At 41.8% G+C, this 26052-nt stretch overlaps 1 protein-coding gene across 1 annotated transcript in view; it reads right to left on the bottom strand.

The window, feature by feature from the left end:
• LOC109919040 (G-rich sequence factor 1) overlaps positions 1-25965 on the bottom strand; it is a 31098-nt gene extending 5133 nt beyond the window's left edge. Inside the window, exons 1-8 of the mRNA XM_020518999.2 lie at positions 25678-25965; positions 22186-22336; positions 20214-20369; positions 16978-17121; positions 10756-10894; positions 5785-5954; positions 4028-4140; positions 1049-1184 (exon numbers count right to left, since the gene is read on the bottom strand). Coding sequence (XP_020374588.1) covers positions 1049-1184; positions 4028-4140; positions 5785-5954; positions 10756-10894; positions 16978-17121; positions 20214-20369; positions 22186-22336; positions 25678-25866 — 1198 coding nt within the window. The 5' untranslated portion in view covers positions 25867-25965. The remainder of the gene's footprint in view (positions 1-1048; positions 1185-4027; positions 4141-5784; positions 5955-10755; positions 10895-16977; positions 17122-20213; positions 20370-22185; positions 22337-25677) is intronic.
• Between the last annotated feature and the right edge of the window lie 87 nt (positions 25966-26052).

Genomic DNA, 26052 nt, shown 5'->3' with positions numbered 1-26052 from the left:
GGAGTGCTGGTTGGGAGGAACAGGGGACATAATCAGAGCCAGGCAGTTAAGAAAATAAGTTAGGAAAGTGTACAGGGGCAGGGATGTGTTGTTGCCGTTATGCTGGACCTTGGTGAGGTCACACCTAGAATATTAGGTGCAGTTTTGGTCTCCTTTTCTGAGGAAGGACGCTCTTGCTTTCGAGGGAGTGCAGCGAAGGTTTACCAGGCTGATTCCGGGGATGGAGGGTCTGATATATGAGGAGAGATTGACTAGGTTGGGATTATTTTCGCTGGAGTTCAGATGAATGAGGGGTGAACTCAGAGACTTACAAAATTCTAACAGGATTAGACAGGGTAGATGCAGGGAGGATGTTCCTGATGGTGGGTGTGTCCAGAACCAGGGGCACAGTATGAGGCTTCGGGGTAGACCATTTAGGACGGAGATGAGGAGACGTTTCTTCACCCAAAGAGTGATGAGCCTGTGGATCATCAGTTGATGCCATAACATTGAATATATTCAAGAGGTGGCTAGATATAGCACTTGGGTGAATGGGATCAAAGGTCATAAGGAGAAAGCAGGATTGGACTATTGAGTTGGACAATCAGCCATGATCGTGATGAATGGTGGAACAGGCTTAAAGGGCCGAATGGCCTCCTCCTGCTCCTATCTTCTATGTTTCTATGTTACTGCTTCATACTGAAGGAAGACAGAAGTGTGAAACTGTCTCCAAATCATATCAGATCTGCAACTGATAATGTTTTACTTCACATAAGGTTGGTGGAAGCAGATTCAATAACAACTTTCAAAATCAAACAGGATAAATATTTGATTTGGAAATAATTACAGATGCTATAGGGAAAACAGAGGAGTAGGTCTAATTGAATAGCACTCTCAAACAGCCATCGTAGCCACACTGGGCTGAATGGCCTCTTTGCTGCACAACTCAATATTGAGGATTTTACTCAACATTTGAATTGAGAGATTTGTTATAATTGAGTACACATTCCATAAGATGGTTCACCCATGAAGCACTGTCTTATAAATGTGTAATGAGTAACGTGCTTACGCATGTGAGATTTATCTTTCATCATGGCAGCAACAGCATCATCATGCGTCGCAAAATGTACATCAGCTTCTCCAGTGGCTTTTCCATCAGGACCATATTCCACAATAATCCGTACTGGCCTCAATGGCTGGAAGAACTAGAACAGAAATACAGTTTCACAGTAACATTTCCTGAGAGACCTTTTAAATCAACTGAACAGATGTCTTTCAGTTTACAGCACATTAGAAAAAAAAAATTACACATCAAACTTAACACTTTCACAAACTCTCACGGTAGTTCCTTACTCCTGCAAAAGAGTGATCAGCCAATCACAGCATATCCAAACTCCTGGACACGCAACATCTTAACTTCAAAACTGTCAACCTTGCTTTTATAATCTTATGGTCTTACACTGCACCACACAACGGCTGGAAAAACACCAACTCCACAACACTCTAATTCTGACATTCTGAGCATTTCCAATTTTAAACTGCTCCATTGTTGGCGGCTGTGACTTCAGTTCTGTAGTCCCCGAGTTCCCGAATTCCTCCTTAAACCTCTCTGCCTCAATTTCCTCATCTGAGGTACATTTCAGAACTGAGCTTTTGTTCATATGATTTAACATTCTATGTGGCCAGATGTCTCTTTTATATAACACTCCAGTGAAGGAACATGGAACATTTTATCATGTTAAAGGTTCTATTCAAATTCAAGTTGTGGCTGTTTTTGCAGTGTGACACGCTGCCTCATTAAATTATACAGACTACCATTTAAAGTCCGATACAAAAAACAAAATGTATTAACATTGGAAGCAACACCTCATTTGTTGATCTGATTTAATCTCCTCTATAGTCCATCTTCCCAATCTCATGAGGAAGCGCTTAAGGGGTCTTGTGGTGCAGCTGTATTGCTTCTTTCTCTGAGCCAGAGGGGCTGGGTTACAGTCCCAGCTGCTCCAAAGTATCTCATAATATTTCTGAATAGGTGGTCACACATTAACAAAAAAAATCAATAAGGAACAAGCTCTCACCTGGTAGCACTCTCCATTCTGAGTGAGAAGGTGAGAGTTTAAGGCCCATACTAGAGATCAGGCTAACATTCTACTGCAGTACTGTAGGAGTACAGCACTGCCATTTTTTTGGATGAGACATGAAACCACAACCCCTCTCTGTCATGTTTAGAGGATTAAAAGATGTCTTAACACCACTCGGGGAGCAGGGAGGGCTAGCTGGTGTGCTGGGCCAATTATTTATTGCTCAGTCAACATCACTGCAACAGATGTGTTGGTCATTACCATTGGATTAGGACATAGGCTGGAGGTTCACACTGCTTCCCACTGTCCACTTCTTGCTGTTTTGATTTTCTCTGATGGGATTACACATTGTGCTACAAAAAAGCTAAATACTTGGGATTTGCCTAACTTGGGCTGCTGGGTAAAAGGTTACGATTTTAAACTCTGAATGCACACAACCAATCACAAAGGCTACAAAATGTTCAGATCCAGAGTCAACAAGAAAAGCTCTCAGGCAGGAGCCCTAGAGGCCACTGGACACAGCTGGGATGGTTGGAAGTTAGGACTTAAAAAATTGTGAGATATAAACATGTCCAATTGCCCAAAATAGCTGGTACAATTAACAACTTCAGCAGCACATTTGTAATTGACCCATGTTTTGACAATAAAGGACCTACCGTCACCACTCACACAATTTAGGCCGCTTTCAGGAATAGACAGGAATGATGTGAATGATGAGGCATTGCATCACTCATTTAACTAAGGTCAGCTGATACAAACGTCGTCACATGAACATACACTCCTCGTCACTGACTGGAAGGGTGAGGCAAGGTTAGATCACATGGAGTACAGGGAAAACTAGCCAGTTGGACACAAAACTGGCTCAAAGGTAGAAGACAGAGTGTGGTGGTGGAGGGTTGCTTTTCATACTGGAGGCCTGTGACCAGCGGTGTGCCATAAGGATCAGTGCTGGATCCACTGTCGTTTGTCATTTATATAAATGATTTGGATGTGAACATAGTGGGTATGGTTAGTAAGTCTGCAGATGACACTAAAGTTGGAGGTGTAGTGCACAGAGAAGAAGGTTACCTCAGAATACAATGGGATCTTGATCAGATGGGCCAATGGGCTGAGGAGTGACAGATGGAGTTTAATGTAGATAAATGTGAGAAGGGCAAATCAGGGCAGGACTTATACACTTAAGAGTAAGGTCCCGGGGAGTGTTGCTGAACAATGAGACCTTGGAGTGCAGATTCACAGTTCCTTGAAAGTAGAGTCACAGATAGACAGGATAGTGAAGAAGGAATTTGGTACGCTTGCCTTTATTGGTCAGTGCATTGAGTATAGGGGGTCATGTCGCGGCTGTACAGGACATTGGTGAGGCCACTTTTGGAGTATTGTGTGCAATTCTGGTCTCCCTGCTATAGGAAGGATGTTGTGAAACTAGACAAGGTTCAGAAAAGATCTATGAGGATGTTGCCAAGGTTGGAGGGTTGGCGCTATAGGGAGAGGCTGAATAGACTGGGGCTATTTTCCCTGGTGCGTTGGAGGCTGAGGGGTGACCTTATAGAGGTTTATAAAATCATGAGGGGCATGGATAGGATGAATTGCCAAAGTCTTTTCCCAGGGTGGGTAAGTCCAAAACTAGAGGGCATAGGTTTAAGGTGAGAGGGGAAAGGTTTAAAGGGGATCTAAGAGGCAACTTTTTCACACAGAGGGTGATGCATGTATGGAATGAGCTGCCAGAGGAAGTGGTGGAGGCTGGTACAATTACAACATTTAAAAGGCATCTGGATGGGTATATGAATAGGAGGGGTTTAGAGGGATATGGGCCAAACACTGGAAAATGGGACTAGGTTTATATAGGATATCTGGTCCGTATGGACGTGTTGGATCAAAGGGTCTGTTTCCATGCTGCATATCTTTATGACTATGAAACAGCATGTGCTACAAATATAGAATCTATTTTTAATGGACAAGGCACTTACCTTTACAATGTCCTGTCCATTAACACGAAATGGAAGGCCCCTCATATGTACATTATGTACTTCAGATCTTTGAACACAGTGATTAGATACTAAATCATTTGTAGGTAGCTGCACTATTGAAAGAAAATCACAATTCTGTTTAAAAAAAATGCCAACAGAGCTTTAACATTAAAATGCCAAGTATCTCAGAAATGTAGCTGGTTACACAATCAAAACTAACCATTAAATGATATGTAACATTCCAGAGTTAAATGCTGAGGGAATAAGTAAGCAAATACAATGTTAGCTGTTATTCCAAAGGGATTGGAGTGAGGATGGGAGAAAGCAAGTATGTGCAATTGTATAGGACCCTGGTAATGGCCAGGCCAGAAGTACTTTGGCTGCCTTACCCAAAAAAGGATATGTTTACTTTAGAAGGAATATGACAAAAGTTAATTAGACTGATTTTTGGGATGAGGGGACTGCCTTAAGAACAGGAATCAAATTGACTTGGGCCTATATTGCCTAGAATTTACAAGAATGTAAGATGATGTTGAAATATACAGGTAGTCCCTATGTTGCGAATGGATATCAGTCCTGAGTCTGTTCGTAAGTCAGAACACAATGCAAGATGATATAAAGCAGCCATTCATAAGTACAGGAAATGTTCATACGTTGGGTCTGAATAGGATCGCATTCTGAAGTATGAGCGGCTGTAAGTTGAACGTTCATAAATCAGGGACCCCTTATGTAACATTATTAATAGGTTTGACAGGGATGATGTTGGGATGATTCTTCTCCCTGGTTGGGAAATCTAAAAACCAGAGATCATAATCTCAGAATAAGGGATTGAGGTGAGAAGCGATTCCTTAAAATGGCTGTAAACCTGTGCAATTTGTTAGCCCAGACAGCCACAAATGCTCAATTGATTCAAGACAGACCAACAGATTTTGGGACACTAAGGAATCATTCTTGGTGGTCTGGAATATTTTAACATACCTAACCAAAAATAACAGATATAGCATCGGCAGTTCCTACTATCTCAGATATAGCAAGGATGTTATTCGGAATCAGTGGTGCTTACAGAAGGCTAAAGCAATGCTCTCTCTGTAATATGGCTCTTTTCTTATTGATAAATTAACCTTCCGTCTACTTAGTGGAGGTTGGCCGAGTGGTAATGTCAGAAATATTAAACTGAGGTAGTAATCAAACATGATCATATTAAACAATGCAGTAGGCTTGAGTATAATCTGTTTCAGCTTCTATTTCATATATTCTTATTTATGAAGGCCAAGCACCAAGACAGGACAAGTCTTCATGCAATCTAATATTAAAGTAATTCAGACCCTCCGGCCTGTTCCATCATTCATCAAGGCAATGACTGATTTGTGCCTTAATTATACATCCTACCTTGATCCCATGTCCCTTAATATCTTTGCCCGATAAAGACAAAACTCCGTTACAATGGAATAGGGGCTTAGAGTTAATGTCTTGTTCAAACAGACCATGATTAACTAATTCATGCCAACGCCACCATTTGACACTAATTTTTCACAACATCTTTTACACAATGGTGGAAGAGGTTTACAACTCTCACTAATGCTTAAAACACTAAGATTAGTAGATGCCAACATAGTACGTCAAGGATGGGATCTAATTCCACAGCTCAGATGGCAAAAATGCTTTTGCAAATTAAGGTAGTTTTTGGAACCTGATTGATTGGCACGCAATTGTGCCAGCATACTTTTTTTTGTAGTTAGCTTATTAATGTATCTTACCATTCTGAACACTCTCTTCTATAACCCCATTATTACTGTCATTGTTAGCTATGGTACAGCTTTCATCATCTGTTACAATTTCCCGTGCAGTGGGACATCGAGGCAGTCTCTTTGTAGGACTGATGTATAAACGGAGGTCATTCTTGGTGCTCCGGAATATTTCAATGTACCTAACCAAAAATAACAGAGACATAGCAAGGATGTTATTCAGAATCAGTGGTGCTTACAGAAGGTTAAGGCAATGCTCTCTCTGTAATGTGGCTCTTTTGTTTCAGGGTAGCCTTATTAATAAATGAACCTTCCACCTACTTACTGAAGAGGTTGGCCGAGTAGTAATGTCAATGGCCTTTGTAATCCAAAGCCCCAGACTAATCCGTTGGGGACACTGCAGAAACCAGCACACCAGCTGGTGGAATTTAAATTCAATCAATAAAAGCAAAAATTAAGAAAAAGCCTCAATGTGGTGGCCATGATCATAACAACAGTCATCCATTGTTGTAAATGCCCATGTGGATTTTGAGGGAAAGAAATCTACCATCTGCCTGGTTTGCCCTATAAGTGACTCCAGACCTACAGCTGGTGAATCTTTGTGGTTCACTGCTCCAGGAGGGCTGTTTAAATACAATGAAGACAGGAAATGATAAGATTTATGGATTCTAACGACGTTAAGAAAAATGGAGATAGTGGGGAGAATTATACATCCTACCTTGATCCCATGTCCCTTAATATCTTTGCCCAATAAAGACAAAAAACTCAGTTACAATGGAATAGGGGCTTAGAGTTAATGTCTTGTTCAAACAGACCATGATTAACTAATTCATGCCAACACCACCATTTGACACTAATTTTTCACAACATCTTTTACACAATGGTGGAAGAGGTTTACAACTCTCACTAATGCTTAAAACACTAAGATTAGTAGATGCCAACATAGAAATCGGTGGAAATCAGTGATCTGCCATGTTCTGTCTGAATGCTGCCACAGGCTTGAATCACCTTCTCCTGCTCACTTTCTGCATGATGACTCTTACCTACCCTCTGAAATGACCTAGCAAACCACTCAGTTCAAGGGTAATTAGGGGCAATGAATGCCGGCCTTATCAGCGAAACCAACATCCCATTAAAAAAATCCTGGCAACATTTCTGTTACACATGCTGAATAGAATTGGGACCAGTGCTATGGAAGAACAGAAAGATTTGGAGGTACAAGCTTACAGGTCAATAGAATTTTACTAACATTTTAAATTCTTATCTCAAGAAATACAGAATAGGAAATGAGAAAGGTGTTGCTAAGACTCTGTAAAATTGCGTTAAGAACTCAGTTAGAGGACTGTAATGGGCCCACCCTGTTGGAAGGATACAGGCTTGAGAGACAGTACGACACTGACTCACTAGAATACTGCCTAAGATAAGGAATTACAAATACAGGGGCAGATTTGAAACATTGGGTTTGTTGTTTGGGAAAACAAAAGTTACTAGACAACACAGCAGAAATATTTAGAAAAGATGGGACAAAGGAGAGAAAAACAAACTGATCTCTACAGTTGAAGTATCACAAAGAAAGAACCAGAAATTTATTAAATGCAAGGGATTTAGGACAGAGGGTAGGAGAAATCACTTTACCCAGGGAGTTGAGGTGCTTTAGAATTCAAATCAAAGGTTACACAGAATTGTATTTAATATATAGAACAGAAGCAGGCCGTGTGGGTCAACTGCTCTATGTCGCCACATGCTGACTTCACCTCACCCGAGGGACTTCTATTCCTCTTTCCCACCTGTCTTTATCTAGCTTATCTCAAGTGCATCCATGTTACTGTACTCAGTTATTCTCTGTGGCAGCAAGATTCACAGTCTAAACAATCTCTGGGGAAAAATGTGTCTCTTGAATACTGCATTGGATTTCAAAGTAACAACTATTTATCTGAATGCAAATACGACAACTAATTTGCACAGAGCAGGGTCTCAAGAACAATAATGCGATGGTAATTAGATATTTTCTCCTTACTTCTTCATGGTATGTATGCAAAATGGTCGACAAGGTTCTGTATGGTAAACTGATTAGTAAAGTTGGATCACATGGGATCCAGGGAGAGCTAGCTAATTGAATAGAGGGTAGGAGACAGAGGGTGGTGGTAGAGGGTTGCTTTTCGGACTGGAGACTTGTGACCAGTGGTGTGCCACAGGGATCATTGTTGGGTCCACTGCATTTCATCATTTGTATAAATTATTTGGATATGAATATGGGACGCATGGTTAGCAAGTTTGCAGATGACACCAAAAATAGGTAGTATGGTGGACAATGAAGAAGGTTGCGAGAATGGGACCATGGTCAGATGGGCCAATGGGCAGGGGAGTGGCAGATAGAGTTTAACTTAAATAAATGTGAGGTGTTGCATTTTGGTAAAGCAAACGTGGGCAGGACTTATGCAGTTAATGGTCGGGCCCTGAGAAGTGTTGCTGAACAGAGACTTGGGGATGTAGATGCATAGTTCCTTGAAAGTGGATTCACAGGTAGACAGGGTGGTGAAGACAGTCAGAACATTGAGTATAGGAGCGGGGACGTCATAGAAGAGATGTTGTTAAACTTAAGAGGATGCAGAAAAGGATGTTGCCAGGACTGGAGGATTTAAGTTATTGAAAGAGGCTGAATAGACTGGGTTTTTTCTCCCCTGGAGTGTCGGAAGCTGAGGGGTGACCTTATAAAGGTTTATAAAATCATGAGGGGCGCAGATAGAGTGAATAGCCACGGTCTTTTTCCCACGGTGGGGTGTCCAAAACTAGAGAGGGCATAGGTTTAAGGTGACAGGGCAAAGATTTAAAAAAGACCTGAGGGGCTCTCGCCTAGCATTGAGACCTGGAATTACAGGATATTGCTTTTCTTCAAATTCCCCAAACCATGAATTTCCAAGTTTGGTAACAGTATTAATAAGTGTGAGTCATTGCAAAAAGGTAAACAGTGAATTTTTATGAGATTTTCTAAGGTTACTTCAGATCATACTGGGTCTTTCTAGTTTCACCACACTCATTTAATTTTTGTTTTGATGTTTAATGCAATGTCACTTCTCTCCCAGGATTACCACTTCACCCACCCCAAAGACATTCTGCAGGATTTACGTTCATCTCGTTAATCTCCACATCGATGACAACTCAGCAACCTGAAATGCTGCACTGTGTCACTCTCCCTTCACAGAACCTACACGATGTGCAGCAGTTTCCAGCATCTTCTGTTTTTTACCTATTTTTATTTATTCACAGGAACAACATTTATTGCCCATCCTTAGTTGCACTCAAGATGATAATGGGGAGGTGCCTTCTTGAACCATTGCAGTCCATTTGGTGCAAGTACACACAATGCCCTTTGGGAAGGAGTTCCAGGATTTTGACCCAGAGGCACTGAAGGAACAGCGATATATCTCCGAGTCAGGATGGTGAGTGGCTTGGACAGAAATTTGCAGGTGTAATATCCCAATGGAATCACTCCCTTGTTCTTCTGGATGATAGTGGTTGTGGATTTGGAAGGTGTTGCCGAAGGAACCTTGGTGAATTTCTGCAGCGCATCTCACAGATGGGACTGCTGCTAACATGTATTGGTGGTGGAGGGAGGAAGTGTTAATGGATGTGGTGACAATCAAGCAGGGTATTTTGTGCTGGATCACGTCAGGCTTCTTGAGTGTTGTTGGAGCTACATTCATCCAGGCAAGTTAGGGACATTCCATCACACTCCTGACTTGTGCCTTGTAGATGATAGTCAGGTTTGGGGTGTCAGAGGGCGAGTTACTTAGAGTCATAGAGATGTACAGCACAGCAACAGAGCCTTCAGTCCAACTCGTCCATGCTGACCAGCTATCCTAGATGAATCTAGTCCCAAGCGCCCTCTAAACCCTTTCTATTCATGTATCCATCCAGACCCCTTTTAAATGTTGTAATTGTACCACCTTCATCACTTCCTCTGGCAGTTCATTCCATACATGCACCACGCTTTACTTGAAAAAGTTGCCCCTTAGGTCCCTTTTAAATCTTTCCCCTCTTACCTTAAACCTATGCCCTCTAGTTTAGGACTCCCCCACCCTAGGGAAAAGGACCTTGATTATTCACTCTTTCCATACCCCTCACGATTTTATAAACTTCTATAAGATCACCCCTCAGCCTCCGACACTCCAGGGAAAACAGCCCCAGTCTATTCAGCCTCTCCCTATAGCTCAAACCCTCCAACCTTGGCAACATCCTTGTGAATCCTTTCTGAATCCTTTCAAGTTTCATGACATCCTTCCTATAGCAGGGAGACCAGAATTGGATGCGTATTCCAAGAGCCGCCTAATCAATGTCCTGTAATTGCTGCAGGATTCCTGGTGTCTGACCAGCTCTTGTAGCCACGGTATTTAAATGGCTAGTCCAGTTCAGTTTTTGGTCAGTGGTAACCCCCTGGATATTAATAATGTGGGATTCAGTGATGGTAATGCCATTGAATGTCAAGGAGCAATGGTTAGAGTCACATATGGTTAGGAGATGGGCATTGCTTGGCACATGTTACCTACTAATTAGAAACCTATCATTGGAGATTGTTTATGTCTTGCTGCATTTAGACATGAACTGCTTCAGCAACTGAAGAATCATGAAAGTTGTACAATCGTCAGGGAACATCCCACTTCTGACCAATAGAGCAGCTGAAGACTGGGCCTAGGATACTATCCTGAGGAACTTAAAAGGGCCAGTGGTGCAGTGGTAGTGTCCTGCAAGTCTGAGCAGGTTGTTTAAACGACCCTGGAAAACTTCTGCAGCAATGTCCAGGAGTTGAGATGACTGACCTCCAATAATCAATACCAGCTTCTCTGTGATCTTGTTTGCATTCCATTGCAAGATTTTTCTACTGAAACAATGATGATTCATTTGTTACTTGTGGAATACTTTAGAATCAGGACAATTCCATTTGGAATGCAACTTCATTCTTTCACTTTTTAAGCGAACACATACCTGGATCCTATCATTTGTCGGTCTTTAGTCAGGGCCTGCTCTGCAATTTCCTGAGATGCAAACTGGACAAAAGCATCTCCTGTATTTCTTCCACGGTGATCTCTTGTTATAGTTACACCATCTTCTACAATTTCCAACCCTAAAGTCAATGATATTCAGAAAAAAAAAAACTTCAATATTACTAGAAGACAACACACTGACATGAAACTAAGGTTACAACGCCCTCCCTTTCATCTCTGGTATCTGGCAATTCTGAGAGAGTTTGAGGAACTCATCCCTTTATTACATGCAACCAGAGTGAATCAGGACACTTTCAAGCAATTTGCTACTGAGAACACAGCTCACATCTGTCTGTAATTGTACGAAGGTAGCACTAGGTTCCTGCAGTAAGTACCCACAGTATTTGTGAGGGTGGCTGCTTCTTAACATGCACAATTTGAGAATGGCAGACAGTAGCACTGGCCATCAAAATTAGAATGGTATTCATCCAGTATATGATGAATGCAACATTAAATGAAGATAAATTCTGAGAAGATAATCGGGATACTTCAACATTGTGCAATAACTCCCTACTTTATAATATAATCACAAAATCCCTACAATGTGGAAGCAAGCCATTCAGCCCATCAAGTGCACACCAACCTTTCGAACAGCATAAAAACACAGAATTTTCTTTAAAATTCCACATGACACAACAAAGGAACACAAACAAACATATAGAATAAATGCAGAAGCAGATAATTTGGCCCCTTGAGCCTACTCCACCATTCAATAATTTCATGGGTGAATTTGAAACATGTACAAATCAATGTCCTCATCTACCCGCCATAAGCCTTGACTGCCTGGTTTAACAAGAATCTAACCAAAAAAAGGACTCTGTGGTGTGTTGGTAAGGTAAGGCTTTTATACTTTTTCTATTTCTTCTGTATTGTGTAATTGGTTAAAAATTTACTTTCTTTTTTTATTTATCTATTAATTGGTTATTTGAAAGGACCATAGCAGAGAAGTATTAGAAAGTATTTAACTCATAAATTGATATAAAGTAATAAAGTAATTAACTAAGTAGAGATGGCTGGTCAGGTGATGTGCTGTAGCTGTATGATGTGGGAGCTGGCTGATCCCATTGTGAACGGCAATGACCACATCTGCAGCAAGTGTTGGTTGCTGGAAGAACTCCGGCTCAGAGTTGAAGATCTGGAATCTGAGCTTCAAACACTGCGGCACAACCGGGAGGGGTAAGAGTTACCTGGACGCTTTGTTTCAGGAGGCAGTCACACCTGGTAGATTAAGTAATTCAAATTCAGTTAGTGATCAGGGACAACAGGGTGTGACTGCAAGTGAGGCAGGTAGGGGGATCCTGAGTTCAGGAGTGGAGGAGCCTCGGCTTTTGACCTTATCCAACAGGTACGAGATACTTGCTCCCTGTGTGGATGAGGAAAAGGACTGCAGGGAGGATGAGCCAGCTCACCACGGCACCATGGTGCAAAAGGCCATTCAAGAGGGGGGAGCAAAAAGGCAAGTGGTAGTTATAGGGGATTCTATAGTTAGGGGGATAGATAGTATCCTTTGCAAGCCGGTTCGGGAGTCCCGCATAGTGTGTTGCCTGCCCGGTGCCAGGGTGTAGGACATCTCTGACCGGCTTGAAAGGATATTGGAGCGGGAGGGGGAGGATCCAGTTGTTGTGGTCCACGTTGGGACTAACAACATAGGCAAGGCTAGGATGGAGGACCTGTTTGGGGATTATCAAGCACTAGGAACGAAATTAAGGAACAGGTCCTCGAGGGTCATAATCTCCGGATTACTGCACGAGCCACGTGCAAATTGGCTTAGGGAATAAGAAAATTAGGGAAGTAAATACGTGGCTAAGGGAGTGGTGTGGGAAAGAGGGGTTGCATTTCATGGGGCATTGGCATCAGTTTTGGAACCAGAGAGATCTGTACCAATGGGACGGTCTCCACCTGAACCGATCTGGAACCAGTGTTCTTGCGAAAAGGATAAATAGGGTGGTCACTAGGACTTTAAACTAGTGAGTTGGGGGGAAGGGAAAGGGAAAACGACGGGGAGTATGATGGTAAATAAAAAGGTAAGCAGCAGGTTAGCATGTGTGCAGGAGGGTTTAAGTTCAAGGCAGACTACGAAAGAAGCAAAAAGGAAGGATAACTCAGGAGATATTATATAAGATGTTGGAAATCATGAGGGTAAGAAAGCTAGCATAAAGGCACTTTACCTGAATGCTCGTAGCATTCGTAACAAGGTTGATGAGTTAACGGCACAAATCATCGCGAATGAATATGATTTGGTAGCCATTACGGAGACATGGTTACAGGATGGTCACGACTGGGAGTTAAATATCCAAGGGTACCAGACTATTCGGAAGGACAGACAGGAAGGTAAGGGAGGTGGTGTAGCTCTGATATTCAAGGACGCCATCAGGGCGGTGCTGAGATGATATAGGTTCTATGGAGAATGAGGTTGAATCCATTTGGGTGGAAATTAGAAATTCTAAGAGGAAAAAGTCACTGATAGGCGTAGTCTATAGGTCACCAAATAATAACATCACATTGGGGCGGGCAATAAACAAAGAAATAACTAATGCCTGTAAAAATGGTACAGCAATTATCATGGGGGATTTTAATCTATATGTAGATTGGTCGAACCAGCTCGGTCAGGGTAGCCTCGAGGAGGAGTTCGTTGAGCATATCCGTGATAGTTTTCTTGAACAGTATGTAATGGAACCGACGAGGGAGCAAGCTATCCTAGATCTGGTCTTGTGTAATGAGACAGGAATAATTAATGACCTCATAGTTAGGGATCCTCTTGGAAGGAGTGATCACAGTATGGTTGAATTTAGAATACAGATGGAGAGTGTGAAGATAAAATCCAATACCAGGGTCCTGTACTTGAACAAGGGGAACTACAATAGAATGAGGGGGGACTTGGCTAAAATAGACTGGAAACAAAGATTTTATGGTGGGACAGTTGACGAGCAGTGGAGGACTTTCAAAGCAATTTTTCAAAGTGCTCAGCAAAAGTATATTCCAATGAAAAGGAAGGACTGTAAGAAAAGGGATAATCTGCCATGGGTGTCTAAAGAAATAAGGGAGGCTATCAAATTGAAAGAGAAGGCATACAAAGTGGCCAAAAACAGCATGAAACTAGAAGACTGGGAAAACTTTAAAGGTCAACAGAAAGCCACAAAAAGAGCTATAAAGAAAAGTAAGATAGAACATGAGAAAAAACTAGCACAGAATATAAAGACAGATAGCAAAAGTTTCTATAAATATATAAAATGAAAAAGAGTGGCTAAAGTAAACGTTGGCCCTTTAGAGGATGAGAAGGGGAATTTAGTTATGGGATATGATGAAATGGCCGAGGCATTGAACAGGTATTTTGTATCAGTCTTCACAGTGGAGGACACTAATAACATGCCAGTAATTGACAAAGAGACGAAGGTAGGTGAGGACCTGGAAACAATCATAATTATGGAAGAAGTAGTGTTGGACAAGCTAATGGAGCGAACTATTGATAAGTCTCCTGGCCCTGATGGAATGCATCCCAGGGTACTAAAAGAGATGGCGGGAGAAATAGCAGGTGCACTGGCGGTAATTTTCCAAAATTCGCTGGACTCTGGGGCAGTCCCAGCAGATTGGAAAACAGCAAATGTGACGCCACTATTTAAAAAGGGAAGTAGACAAAAGATGGGGAATTATAGACCGGTTAGCTTAACCTCTGTAGTGGGGAAGATGCTTGAGTCTATTATCAAGGAGGAAATAGCAAGGCATCTTGATAGAAATTGTCCCGTTGGGCAGACGCAGCATGGGTTCATGAAGGGCAGGTCATGCTTGACAAATCTTTTGGAATTCTATGAAGACATTACGAGCGAGGTGGACAATGGGAACCCAGTGGATGTGGTGTACCTAGATTTCCAAAAGGCCTTCGACAAGGTGCCGCACAAGAGGCTACTGCACAAGACAAGGATGCATGGCATTAAGGGTAAAGTATTAGCATGGATAGAGGATTGGTTGACTAACAGGAAGCAAAGAGTGGGGATAAATGAGTGATATTCTAGCTGGCAGTCAGTGACTAGTGGTGTGCCTCAGGGATCGGTGTTGGGACCGCAATTATTTACAATTTATATAGATGATTTGGAGTTGGGGACCATGTGTAGGGTGTCAAAGTTTGCAGATGACACTAAGATGAGTGGCAGAGCAAAGTGTGCAGAGGACTGTGAAACTTTGCAGAGGAACATAGATACATTGAGTGAGTGGGCAAAGGTCTGGCAGATGGAATACAATATAAATAAATGTGAAGTCATACATTTTGGTAGGAGTAATAGTAAAAAGGGTTATTACTTGAATGGTAAAAAGTTGCAGCATGCTGCTATGCAGAGGGACCTGGGTGTCCTTGCGTATGAATTACAGAAGGTAGGTCTGCAGGTACAACAAGTAATTAGGAAGGCAAATGGAATTTTGTCCTTCATTGCTAAAGGGATTGAGATTAAAAGCAGAGAGGTTATGTTGCAGCTGTACAAGGTGCTGGTGAGGCCACACCTGGAGTACTGTGTGCAGTTTTGGTCTCCTTACTTGAGAAAGGATGTATTGGCACTGGAGGGGGTGCAAAGGAGGTTCACTAGATTGATTCCGGAGTTGAGGGGGTTGGCTTGTGAGGAGAGACTGAGTAGATTGGGATTATATTCATTGGAATTCAGAAGATTGAGGGGGGATCTTATAGAAACATATAAAATTATGAAGGGAATAGAAAAGATAGAAGTAGAGAGGATGTTTCCGCTGGCAGGTGAAGCTAGGACAAGAGGGCATAGCCTCAAGATTAGAGGGAGCAGATTTAGGACTGAATTCAGAAGGAATTCCTTCACCCAGAGGGTTGTTAATCTATGGAATTCCTTGCCCAGTGAAGTAGTTGACGCTACTTCAGTAAACGTTTTTAAAGAAAAGGTAGATTTTTTTTGAACAATAAAGGAATTAAGGGTTACGGTGAGAATGTCGGTAAGTGGATCCGAGTCCACGAAAAGATCAGCCATGATCTTATTGAATCGCGGAGCAGGCTCGAAGGGCCAGACGGCCTACTTCTGCTCCTAGGTCTTATGTTCTTATGTATCTACCTCGGCCTTAAAAATATTCAATGACTCCATCTCTACCACCTTCCAAAGCAATAAGCTCCAACATTGCTTAATCCTCAGAGCAAACATTTCTCCTTCTGATGGAGTTAATCATGTCCCCTGGATCAGGGCTGACCTATAAGTGGAAATATCCTATCGACATCCACCTTGTCAAGACTAGTCAGGATCTCACGTACTTCAATCAACTCAGCCTTCACTCTTCCCCCCCCCCCCCCCCCCCCCCCCCCCCCCCCCCGCCAACAAACAAGACCAACATACATTCCTTTCGGCATCATCGGCAGATTTAGCCACCTTGCCTTTGTAGTCTCATCTAACAAGCACTACCATCAACCAATCTCAAATTGTGCATATTAAGATTTCAATACAGAGTAAAGCACTGTCTTCAATTCCCAATGGCTTGGTTCAAGCTCAGTCACAGCACAAACGGTCTAGCATGCTGCACGTGGTAAGGTGAGGCTTGATACAAATTATTCAGTGGTTTTATTTCAAGCCAAGTTAACAAGATGAGAGCTCACATTCATGATGAGATGATTAAAACAATCAACTTGGCTTGATTTAATAAAATAGAACAAAATTGCAGCATTCCTCTTGATCAGTTAGTTAAAAAGAACTCCCCTTTAGTCTACTATTCCACATGTTTACACCCTCTTTCTCTTTCATTTCAGAGAAGAGACGGAAGAGATTTCCAACACAATGAGTACGAGACATGAAAACTTAGAAACACATTTTTACTTCAAACAAATACATATTTAAGTAACTAATATGTCCGAATAAATGGGCAGAAGATCCTGAATCACAGAACTTCACAAAGACTGAGGTGCAGCAATTAAAATAATTCTCTCAAAACAGAATCAGCCAACAACAGTAGTTTTGATCTGGAATGCAATGAATTAAAGATCAGTGGAAACAGATTCAATAGTAACTTTTTAAAAGGGGACTTTGGTAAATATTTAAAAAAATAAGTCACAGAACCTTGGGGAAAGAGTACTAGGATGAACTGAATAGCACCAAAGCGTATTTATCATATTAAAAAGACAGCTACAGGGCAAGAACAAACAAGATGCTGTAAAAAAAAGTCAACAAACCAGCGAAGAACTGAGTGATGTCCTCTACAGTACAACTAAATGGCAGGCCCCTCAGACGCACAACGCGTCCGTCAGTCAATTCCTTTTCACTGGAGTGGAGCCGTTTCAATAGGACGCTCACATCATTGTTGCTTAGTTCAAACACTATGGCAGGTGAGACAAAAGTTTGATTAGTTAACTTCTTTTAGTGGGAATTACACTTCAGAAAAACATACTTCACTCCTATCTGTACACCTTATGATTTAATTCAATATTTCTCCCTTTTGAGTTTTATTTTCCGCATTTCATCCCAAAAATACGTAAGGTGCTTTTTGGATTCTGCTTGATGACACAGAGAGCAATAGAGATAATCTGTTCAGTGCCTCCTGTCCAGCCAAGATAAGGAACTCAGGAGGAGCTTAGGGCAATGAAAAAAATGCTCGTGTGTGTTAGACAACAACTCGTTTTTATATAACATCTTTAACAGTAAAAAGCTCAAGACATTTCACAGGGGTATAAATTAGACAGAGTCTGACACTAAGCCAGATAAGGAGGTATTAGGACTGATGACAAAACCTTGGTTAAGGAGGAGGAGTCAGAGGCGGAGTAGTTTAGGAAGGGAATTCCAGAGCTTCAGTACCCCGGAAGCTGAAGGCACATCCATCCTATGGTGGAGTGATGAAACAGTAACAAAACCTGAATGTTATAGAAATAAACAAAAGAACTTACAAAAAAAAATGTTTCTGTATTAATTCCCAACTTCAGACGAAATACTATCGCCACAGTGCTCTACTCCTGTTCAGACATTTTGTGGCACGTTGAGGGTTTAGAATTGAAATTCTCACTGAAATACTGCAAAGAACTTACAACACAAACAGACCACTCAGCAAACATTCTTAGACAGCACCTTCCAAGCCACTGGCCTCTAGAAGGACGAGGACAGCAGATACATGGGAACACCACCACCTTCAAGTTCCCCTCCAAGTCACTCACCATCCTGACTTGGAAATATATCGCTGTTCCTTCACTGTTGCTGGGTCAAAATCCTGGAATTCCCTCCATAAGGGCATTGTGGGTCAACCTTAACTAGATGGACTGCAGCAGTTCAAGAAAGCAGCTAACCACCTTCTCGATGGGCAACAAATACTGGGCCCAGCCAGCAATGCCCACATCCTATAAGTGAATTTAAAAAATTGACCGAAATGGTCCATGCTGGTGCTTTTATGCACCAAGTTTATACAAGTCTCATCTCCCAACTTTATACATCTCAGCCGATCAGCACGTGTTTCTATGCTTTTCTTCATCAGGTATTCATCCAACCCATCCTTAACATAACAAAAATTATATTCACCTCAACCTCTCCCCGTGGTAGCAAGATTCACAATGTCACCAGTCCCCGGGAAAAATAGGTTTCTCTTTGTTTACCGAGTAGATATGTTAACAACTCTCATAATAATGGCCTCTAATTCTAGACTCACTGACAATCTTTGCTACGTAACCATCTTATCTAAACCCTTCATAACTTGCATCAATTCAGCCAGAGAACAGAGCTCAAGCTTGTTCAGTCTTTCCCGACAATGTCTACCTTATCAGCTTTAATAGCATTCTATTAGTAGCCATGAAAGGGCATTACTGTACGGGCATTGGGTAATGATATAAAGTCAACGGTGCTACATCACCATCTTAACACAGCTAATGATTAACTATATCTAAATGCGGGCTGGAGCCAAGTAGTTCATTCTGTTCATTAAAGAACCACAACTGTCTGTGTATCATGTAAAAAGCAAAATACTGATGTTGGAAACTTGAAATATAAACAAAAATCCTCAGCAAATCAGGCAGCATCTACAGATACGTCTCTGCAGATTTGCTTTGCCTGCTGCACATTTCTAGCATTTTCTGTTCATATTTTAAACACCATGTGTGTTTGCAAAAGTAAACTGCTGTGGATGCTGGAGATCTGAAATAAAGACAGAAAGCAGGCCTCGCAGTATCTGTGGTGAAAGATATAAAGTTAACGTTTCGAATTCAATGATTCTTCTTCAAAACAAGATGATTCAGATTGGACTCAAAACGTTAATTATATACACTCAGTTGTTCATTGCTGAGCAGACTTCAATGCAAAGCAAAGTCTCTTTTGCTGATTCCATTTGGAGCCATTAAAAATAAAAATCAACACAATAAAATTAAGCCACTCAGGCCAGCTAGCCACTGCTGGCCTTTATCGCCATCTATTCCACTATAAATCGACAAGGGTTGGTTTCTGAGGCACTGTAATACAAAAATTTATTTTTAAATTGCATCTCAAGGTAATTTGATCCAAGCCTGCAAAATCTGAAGATTATATCAGCTATTAAGACTAAGGATTTTATTTCAATTGCAAATGTTGCTAAACATTAAACTTGCAGAATCTATTTTTGCACATGGTTTCCACTGACCGTGACAGTGTCACAAGACAGAGTCTTCAGGATATGTATATGGGACAGAATTTTCTGCACAATAGCTAGTAACAATTTATAAAAAGTCAGCAATTGTCAGAGCCTTCAGGATATTGACCCAACTTCTGCCTCTCTTTCCCCAGGGAGATGGAGCACAATAGAACAGCACTCAGTCTCCCGGGACCATCACAGCAAATGGCAAAGACTCGGCGCAGTGCCGACATATGGAATAACACTATGGCAGCTCACTGTAACAAGAACCTTCGATTGTACTTGGCTCGGACACAAGCAACTCTAAGAAAATGAGAATACAATAGATCATTGCCACAGACAAGGCGACACAGTTTAAGGTAAAAGAACCAGAGGTCGAGATGAGAATAATTATTTTTACACAGCAAGCTATGATCTCGAATGTACTGAAAAGGCAGCCGTAACTGATTCAACAACAACTTTCAAAAGGCCAACAGATAAACATCAGTGAAGGAGGAACAGTCGCTGAGCAGTATGGAACTTGAGTATTCCTGAGAAAGTGAGTCATGCTGTCGAAACCTTTTGTCTTGCCCTCATCATGACAGATACAAGAATGCAAAATTTGAAAGGGAGGAACGATGTTCTGCACGAGAACAGGATGCTGATTGGTTAAGGCATTGCCATGGGGAAATAAACATAATTTAAAAGAAAAAAAATTATAAAGAAGAAATCTGTAGATGTTTAGGAGCAGGATGGATTAAATAGATAGCGCTTGCAAAGTGAGAAGGACAGGTTCCTTAACCTTGAGGATTATGTAATCCAGGATTCTGGAGTTCAGTAATAATATACCTTCAATGTAACGTTGTCCCAAGTATTTCCTGTGCTTTTCAAGAGCTTTTTTCACATCTTCTGCAGATTGGAGTTCAATAATTGCTTCTCCACTTGGCTTGCCACCTCTGCTGCACAGGAAGTGCACACCTTTAACACCATCCACAATGCCACAATCTAATCCAGAGAAACAAACAGATACACAGACAAGAAAAACATGAGCTCACACCCAGAGACACGGGGCCGCCAGCAGACCAAACTGATTTAACATTTGCAACCCAATACGTGTATGCATATTGTTGACCAATTGGGGGTAACTTGACTGTTCTTTTGAAGATTACATTTATAGAATTAGATGAAGGACGGCAGAGGCTTGCATGGAGCATAGACATTAGCGCACACCAGTCAGCCAGTGTGTGTTGTATATTCTCGAATCATTGCATCTACACAATTCTGCACTATGCTGCACTAACTCGTAGATTCACCTCCGACAATGTTCTGTGCCAGCTGGTGCATCAAGTACACATTTTGCTCATTTTTACTGACTTGGCGCAAACAGAAATAAATTAGAAGCAATACAATACATCACAGACTTTACAATATTCTGGCCAAGAAACTTTCTGGCTGTCAGCTCAAAATGGAATTACTCTATTGAGCCGAACTGAGCTGCTTCATCTTTCATATGACTAGCACATCATTTGTAAACTAACAAAGATGACCAGAAGACTGTGAAAGAGCCAAGTGACAGGATATGGATTTACTAGAGTTCTCCGTAAACAATCGTGACTGTTGATCTCTTACCAAGCTCACTGGCTTCAATTCTTGCTACAAACTGCCACCGAGTCTATCACTCTCCCTAGTCACTGTCTGATGCTGAACTTGATTACAATCTCAGTATCAATATCTGACCCGCAACACAACTTGCCACTTCATTATTCCCTCCCTCTTAAAACCATCTACTTCCAGCATGACTCTGTCCCTGCTTCAGCTCATCTACTGGTGAAACTCAAATCTGAAACCTCTAGGCTCAACTATACCAACATTCACCTTGTCAACCTTGCACGTTCCTGAAATCTCAGCTCATTCAAGACTCTGCCACCTTTACCCGAACTTGCACCAAGTCCCATCACTCCATTTATTGATCTATTATAGCTTCTGCATCCAGCAACACTAATTTTAAAATGCTCATCCTTGTCTTTGAACCCTGGAAACTGGCGCACCATAGGGGTAAAGATTAGGAAAATCACCCTCATGATGTACATTACAAAGAACATGCCTGCAGGTCATCCTCAAACATCGTATTACAGATTTGTAATGTTTTCGCAGCAATATTCTTCTTAATGTTATGCTTCAAGTCTGAGATGACCCTTCTTCAGAACTGAACGGGGTTGGATAGGTTTGGTACGATGGTAAAAGATGGGGAGCAGTGAGTGGAACGGGGAGGCTTATGAGGTTGAGGGAGAACAGAAATCACAGGTATCACAGAACCAAAGGAATAGGGAGTGTTAATGGTTGCAGAGAAGGCACATCTATGTGTAAATAACAGAATATAGGGCAGCTCTCAATGAACACAAAATGCAAGAAAAGGGCGGACACTGAGCGGGGAGGGAGACCAAAATATAGGATATAGATATATTGGACTCTTGGACTTGAAACATTAGCTGCTGCTCTCTCCATAGAAACTGCCAGACCCGAGTGTCCAGCACTTTTTGTTTTTATTAACTTAAAAGGGAAGGTCAGTTCTGAGGCCGAGTGGTTCCAGAAATAGGGAAGGCAAGGCTATGAAGGCATTTGAGTCTGAGAATGAAAATGAAAATGTTACCATTGTTGGACCAGAAACCAGCAAGCACAGAGGTACTCTCACAACTCTTCAACAAAAACATCGCAGTACAAATTGGACTCCACAACAGATTTGAAAAAAACAACTCTTATAAAGCAGCTGTCACACTACTACCAGTCTCAAGGGGCATCTAGATTGTAGTAAATACCTTACCTGAGAAAAAACTCAGCACATCTTCTGCAGAGCAGGACCATGGCAGTCCCCGAGCCCTCACTACAAACACATTGGTCCCCATGTCTACTGCAGCTGGCACATAATCAGGGAGTGGGGGATAGACTTCCTCTTGCACAGGTTGAAACGTCTCCTGTGTTAAATTGGGGGAAAAAAAAGAACAAGGAATAAAGTAAGGTGACTGGCTGTGATCAGCACAGCAAACTGCCAGCATACAGGCAACGCCTGATATGGAAACACAATCATACCGCCATTGCTGGAAATCTGAAATAAAAACAGAAGATGCTGGAGAAACCCAGCAGCATCTGTGGAGACAGAAACACAGTTAACATTTTGAGTCCACGATGATTCTTTTTCAGTGTATATCTGGCCATCAACTAGTCACAGATTTCCATTACACAATAACTGCAAGCTGGTCCATATTTTATCAAAACCTTGTCCATTTTTGAATAACAAGACGTATTTTCAGTGACTGAATTCTACAAAAACATGTCCAATTAATGCAAATAAAACAGTGTTTAGTTTACCATGGGACAACAAGGTGCAGAGCTGGATGAACACAGCAGGCCAAGCAGCATCATAGGAGCAGGAAGGCTGATGTTTCGGGCCTAGACCCTTATTGACTGCTTGGTGAGGAATAAGTGCACCCTTTGGAAAAACATTCATTGGAAAATGATGATTAAAAAGCCAGGTGATGAGGTGGGAGTAAGAACCCAGAGGAATTGCGTTTTTTTTTGCGGTGGGTGGGGGTGGTTTAAATTCAATACTGAAGTTATGAAGCAATCAGAGACCATCACTGAGGATGACGGTGATGGCCAGGACCTGGACTTCAACTCAAAACAAGATACTGAAAGCAGATATTTGCATAATTTGAAGATTAGCAAAGTCAGATGGCAGGAGACTGGACAGTTGGGTAGTCTTGAGAATTTGAGTAAATGTTTCACAGCAGTGGTAAGATAGAGGTGGAAGTAGGCAATATAAAGGAAGTAGCTCTGAGCAGCCATGGTGGAGGCTGCCAGGGTGAAGTTGATTACTGGATCAGAATGATAGTGGCAGAGAAATAGAGACATAGCCTCCAAACAGGCTGACCTAACCTCCAGCCACAAATGAGCTCAGCTGAAGCTTGATGTATGTCAACTCCCCTTTTTCTTCGTCATCCCTTCAGTTTAGACTAAATTAAATATAAATACTTAGCTTGTCAGTGGTGTGCAGAGGGAAAGATTTGCGAATGGTCTTTGCAACAAGACAAAAAATTCTAACAGGATTAGACAAGGTTGTAGAGTCATAGAAATCTACTGCATGGAAACGGCCCTTCAGCCCACTGTGTAAGCGCCAGTCAGAAATAACCACCTGACTATTTAAATCCCATTTCCTAGCACTTGGCCCATAGCTCTGGGACCACAAGTGCACATCTAAATACTTCTTAAATGTGATGAGGGTTTCTGCCTCTCCCACCCTTACAGACAGTTTCCCCATCATCTCATTAAAAATATTTTTCCTCACATTGCCTCTAAACCTCCTGTCCCTTCCCTTAAATCTATCCTCCTGGTGATTCACCCTTCCACCAAAGGAAGTTCCTTCTGCCAATGCCCCTCATAATTTCATACATCTCAATCATGTCCCCCCTCAATCTTGTAAGGAGAACAATCCTAGGCTGTCCAAATTCTCTTATAGAGTCATACAGTTATAGAAACAGACCCTTCGGTCCAATTCGTCCATGCCAAACAGATATCCTAAACTGACATTCATAACTAAAACTCTCCAACCAGGCAATCCTGGTAATCTCCTCTGCACCCTCTCCAGTGTAATCACATCCTTTCTATGATGTGAATTCCAGAACTATACACAACTCTCTACCTGTGGCCCAGCCAATGTTTTATACAGTTCCAGTATAACCCTCCTGCTTTTCAACTCTCTGCCTCAGCTGATAAAGACAAGTATCCCACGTGCTTTTTTCAAAATGTTAATGTACCTGTCTTGTTACCTTAAGGGACCAGTGGATGTATACACATAGTCCCCTCTGATTTTCAGTGCTTCCCAGAGTCCTGCTAATCATCATGTATTCCCTTGCCTTGTTTTCCTGCCCAAGTGCATCACCTCTCAATTATCTGGATTAAATTCCATTTGCCACCAACCAGCCTGTCTATATCCTCCTGTAATTTAAAACTATCCTCCTCACTATTTAGCACCACAGCAATATTTGTATCATCTGTGAATTTACAGAACAACCCTCCCACATTCAAATCAAAATGGTGTATAAATATCACAACAGCAAGGGCCCCAACACCAATCCCTGTAGAACAGCACTGGACACAGGCTTCCAATCACAAAAACACCCCCTGACCGTTACCCACTGCTTTCTGCTGCTCAGTCAATTCTGGGACCAATTTGCCAAATGCAGAGAGAGAATTATCTGCATCCATTATAATTAGCCAGTGTTCAACAGGAACATGAATAAATACACTCTGGACTAAAACGTTACTTTTGTGCTAGCTGCATTAGTTCCCAGTCTGGCTACATCTATATTTTAAAATTTTCATCATTGTTTTGAAATCTCACCATGGCCTCATCCCTCCCAGTCTCCAGGTAAACAAACCTCAAGATTTGTACCACAACAAATCAGGAGTAGGCTATTCAGTCCATGAAGCCTGCTTGCCAATTAATTCATGACTGATTTGACTGTAACCTCAACTCCATCTTCCTGCCTACCTGTTACCCTTTGACTTACACGTTAGTCAAAGAATCAACCACCCCAGCTTTAATGCAGCCTAAGAAATATTTCTCAATATAGTTTTAAGCTGTATCCCCTAGGTCACGTCTCTCTCATTAGGGGAAACATCCTCTCAGCATCCAACATAAGTCTAGTCTCCAGTGACTATCTCTCATTCTAGTCACTCCACTGTTGACAGCTGCACCTTCAGCTGCTTGGGTCCTAGTTCTGAAATTCCCTCCCTAAATCCCTGCATTCTCATCCTTTAAAATAAAATCCTTAAAACAGACCTCTTTGACCAAGTTTTGTGACTATCTGTCCTAACCCTGGTGCAGCATGTTATGTAATCATCTGCAGCAATCAACCAAAGGGCAATTAAATGCTCTATATATACAGGTTGTAGTCATACATATAACAGACGCTGTTATACTTAATAGTGATTTCTGATACTTAAATAATCACACATTAAATATAATATTAATTCCAATGTTTACACATATGAAATACTTCATTCAACTATTTTAGTAACTTAATTTTTCCTTAAATGGGACATTTACATAATGAATTTATATTTTCTATAATTCTATAGAATTATAATTTTCTATAAGAAATTTATAATTTCTATAAAAATTAAAATTTTTAACAGTATTTTATAAATATATTTATACTTTTGATTTCAAAGATGTTTATATGGATTTAAAAGGTGTTTCCATGGATATCTGGATTTGTTAGAGTGTACTTTGGTTTTAATTCCCTTTTCCCACCTGATGTGAGTAGCGGGGATGGAGCCCGGCCCTGACTGTACCCGAGGCCGAGGCCCTACTCCGGGCCTGCGGCTCCTTCACTGGCACCGACGGGAAGCAGGGACTCCGGCCTCCGGCCACCAACAGGCTGTAAGCCCGGGACAGGGCGCGCAGATTCAGGAAGACACCAAACCTAGAGCTGACGGCCATGGAGACCGGATCAGAGCCCGGACCGAATCGCTCTCCAGAGCCGGTACCGCCAGCAGCCGCTCCTCACACTCACTGAGGGCCGGGTATCGGATGTGGGACCTCCACACACAGCGCCACCCATAGCACAGGAGGCTGCTCTTTAAACTCCACACACAGCGCCACCCATAGCACAGGAGGCTGCTCATT

The sequence above is a fragment of the Rhincodon typus genome, chromosome 1, assembly GCF_021869965.1.
Source record: "Rhincodon typus isolate 14 chromosome 1, sRhiTyp1.1, whole genome shotgun sequence".
In the NCBI taxonomy this organism is placed as follows: Eukaryota; Metazoa; Chordata; class Chondrichthyes; order Orectolobiformes; family Rhincodontidae; genus Rhincodon; species Rhincodon typus.
The sequence above is the reverse complement of the archived record's forward strand: the minus strand, read 5'-3'. Positions and strand labels throughout refer to the sequence as shown.